The following is a 3,510-nucleotide window of genomic DNA, read 5'->3' on the forward strand; positions in this document are numbered from 1 at the left end:
ATATATATATAAAATTTTATTTATTTATTTTTTTACCTCTAAGCAAACTCATAAAACGTAATAATTGAAAACATGAAAAGTAACTGCAGAGCTAATGGATTGACAAAATTCTTACTTTAGGCTGATTATTCAGCTAAGCTCTAAAACAATCAGACAGTTACACACTTTAATGTTAATCAGAAGGACCCAACTGGTCCTGGCAGTCACAATGAGTTTCTCCCAGTGACTAAAGTCCATGTTCAGGACCTCCATCTGGCTTTTGTAAAGTTTATTCTCCGTGAACTTCCTCAGAATCCACCAGGCAGTTGGGAAAGAGACACACGCTGCTGCTATGTGCTAATAACCGATCACAAACAGTACTCGAGCTGGACAGGTTGTTAAATTCAGCTGTCAGCTTCTGAATGTGCTAATCTTCCCAGCACTCCAGTTCAACAGCATCTCTTTTGGCAGCTGCAACAATAAAACAAACTACAACTGAATGCCTATGTGTTTTAGTTGCTTACTGTAAGTGTTCTTTTTTATTTTGACCTAAATACTCATTAATAATTTGCTACAAAATGACAGCAAACCAAGTAAATGCAAAGTTGTGTGGATGGATGGGTAGATGGGTGGGTGGGTGGATGGATGGATAAATGGATAAATGGATTGATGGATAGAAAAATAGGTGGATTGATTGGTTGATTTTTGGCTTAAATAGCAAGATGGTTTCACCTTAATCTGCCTTCCTTTGCTCTCTGAAGTTGACTCCCTGTGATTTTTTTTTTCTGATCAGGTCAGTGGAGGAGAGCTTCAACATGTCTGATGAAAGTGGAGCTCAGAGCCTTGGAGTGATGCGGAAGAAGAAGATCGCCATCGGAGTCATCTTCACGCTGTCTTCTGACCCAGAGGAGGACACCCGCTTCCAGGATTTCTTCTTCTCCCACTTCCCTCTATTTGAAAGCCACATGAACAAACTCAAGAGCGCCATTGAGCAGGTAAAGTCCTGCTTGTTTCATTTATCTTTGTTTATTGCAAGCTAACATTTTTATTGCATAAATATTGTAAATCAGTTAACTGGTTAGGACGGAGGTAAGAATACTCTTGTAACATACCCTTGATGTTGTAACAAGYAGTTTGATATCAAACTAAGTTCTTTGTAAATCTGTTTCTGTTTGCTTCTTTCTGATAATGAAACTGTCCAGCTCTGAATCATTCAGATTTTATCCTCAGTCCCACTTTCTGCTCTTCCCTTTTGTGTCTCCTCCCTCACAAATTCCTCTTTTTTTATAGCCTGTGCGCCAAATGTCTAAAACTGTGTGTGTTTTGTGTCACTCTCAAGGCCATGAAGATGAGTCGGCGGTCAGCAGATGCCAGTCAGAGAGTTTTGGCTTACAGCCGAATAGTCGATGGACTCAACGAGTTCAGGTTGGGCAAAACTCACATTTTTTCCCCTTAACACAGAACTATTATAACATTTATTTTCCTCGGTCTTCTCATGGCCAAGTTTTTATAAAGGGAATAAACTGTTATAAATATTCACTCGGTTTGCTCAAACCAGAATTTTCATTGAATTTATTGCATGCTTATATGTAAACATTCTTAATTCACAAAATAAATGTTTATTTTGAACATTTTTAATACACTTAAGCCAGAAATCTTTGTTCTTGTACACCATGAAAAGGCCTTGTTTTGTGATGCATAGTCAGAAAGTTCAACATTAAGATGGAGTTAAAGCAGATCAGCAGGTGCTATTTAGGTTAGTGAATCACATGTAAATATTGACACGTGGCTGAGCACGGGATATAAAGAGTGGAAAAACAGGAATGAGCACAACATAAAAGGTGAAGTATCACATGTTCCACTTGTGTTCCAAATAATAAACCTTTTACATCATAAATATGACATTCTAACCAAGTTTACACCACAAACAAAGTCCTGTTTTTTATCAGTTGGTCACACTCACTTTATTTCTTATGCAAAAATTGACATAATGCTTATATTTAATCAACTTTATCTGACCTGAAACTTATGTACTTTTTTAACCCCAGTCATTTACAATACAGGATTGTAGTATCATACTAGCAACCCATAACGAACATGACTTAATTTTAAAAATTTTATTTGGTGATTGTCACTTTACACTGAGAAAAGGTGAGAGGTGCTCACTTGCCCAAATCAGTTGTGTAAAAAAAAATACTCCTCTGTGTCAGTGACGATAAATAGCTAATTCTCTTTGTTAGTTTAAAGCTATTTATATGCACGGCAAGATCAGTAAGAGATGTTGCAACACAATGAGATAAAGAAAGAAGGAACACTTTGTTCTCTGCCAGGATGGACCAAACTATGGCTGTTAGATAGTAACTCAGTGGTAGACATAAGGAAATTTGACAAAACCTGGTTGTCCGCAAAACCTTTTTAGTTGTCCAAAAGAATCTCAAAAAAAATGTAATTTAACAAGTATATTGTTTTGTAGACAAAGTTTATTATATTATATACTGGTAATTGTTCTCAGTTAGCCAGGTTGACAGGAGCTGCATAAATAAAACTTCTTCATTCTCTTCTTTGAAATAGAGTTCAACATTCATAAACTTCTTTCTACTCATAGGTCAAACATTTTCACTTAAATATGAGTATACTGTGTACATGACCTTATTGAAAGTTACAGTTTAGTATTCTGTTCAGTTTTACCAAGTTTTTTCTCCATTTCATTTTTACAAATGGACACCCGCGGCAGAGAACTTTAATCAAGGTCTTTTTTTGCTTGGTTGTCCACCGGACAACCAGGAGACAGGATCTGGTTGTCCGAAACGAAAATAGGTTGTCTCAGAAAACCTAAACAATGGTTATGTCTACCCCTGTAATTGCAGTGCACGCTGGGTAGTGGCTGCATTTGAATAGGATGTTTTTATTTAGACATTTTAAAAACAGGAGTTCCAAGAAGGCTTCAGATTTTATTTGTGGTTATATGCATTATCAACTTGTAAATCTTTGCTCAATAGGGTGCAGAATTTTGTGTGTGTGCCTGATTGTATGCATGCACTGATATCCCTGTGCCTTGCAGCACACATGTAGGCAGATTGAGGTCTCCTCATTGCTGCAGTCATGATCCTGTTGACACCTGGTCTCAGCAACCCTAGCTGCCCAGGTGGCAACCCTATCTACCTCAGACTTTGGTCACAAGCAAGCACCAGAATAGTAAACAGTTAATGCCAGCAGGAGAAACACTGATGCTCCAGACCTGCAAAATATCTGTAAAACTTCACCTTCAGACTGCAGCTACATTTACCGTTAAGGGGCTTTGACTTCATGGAACATTACAGGAAGGAATTGGAAGAAGTTCCTTTTCTCCATGATGATGTGGCTCTGACGTTGTTGGAGGGCGGACATGCACACATGTTGGCAAAGATAAGCTGCAGCATTTAGCTAAGGCGTCACTCCAGCCAGCACTGGACTTGTGTTGGGGTGTGTGTGTGTGTGTGTGTGTGTGTGTGTGTGTGTGTGTGTGTGTGTGTGTGTGTGTGTGTGTGTGTG

At 38.3% G+C, this 3,510-nt stretch overlaps 1 protein-coding gene across 2 annotated transcripts in view; it reads left to right on the top strand.

The window, feature by feature from the left end:
* Positions 1-3,510, top strand: part of fnip1 (folliculin interacting protein 1) — a 34,027-nt gene that overhangs the window by 21,069 nt on the left and 9,448 nt on the right. For both annotated transcript variants that reach the window (XM_014026178.1, XM_014026179.1), the window contains 2 exons: positions 773-974; positions 1,319-1,404. In XM_014026178.1, coding sequence (XP_013881632.1) covers positions 773-974; positions 1,319-1,404 — 288 coding nt within the window. The remainder of the gene's footprint in view (positions 1-772; positions 975-1,318; positions 1,405-3,510) is intronic.

Source organism: Austrofundulus limnaeus, unplaced genomic scaffold (assembly GCF_001266775.1).
Source record: "Austrofundulus limnaeus strain Quisiro unplaced genomic scaffold, Austrofundulus_limnaeus-1.0 Scaffold532, whole genome shotgun sequence".
NCBI classification, from domain to species: Eukaryota; Metazoa; Chordata; class Actinopteri; order Cyprinodontiformes; family Rivulidae; genus Austrofundulus; species Austrofundulus limnaeus.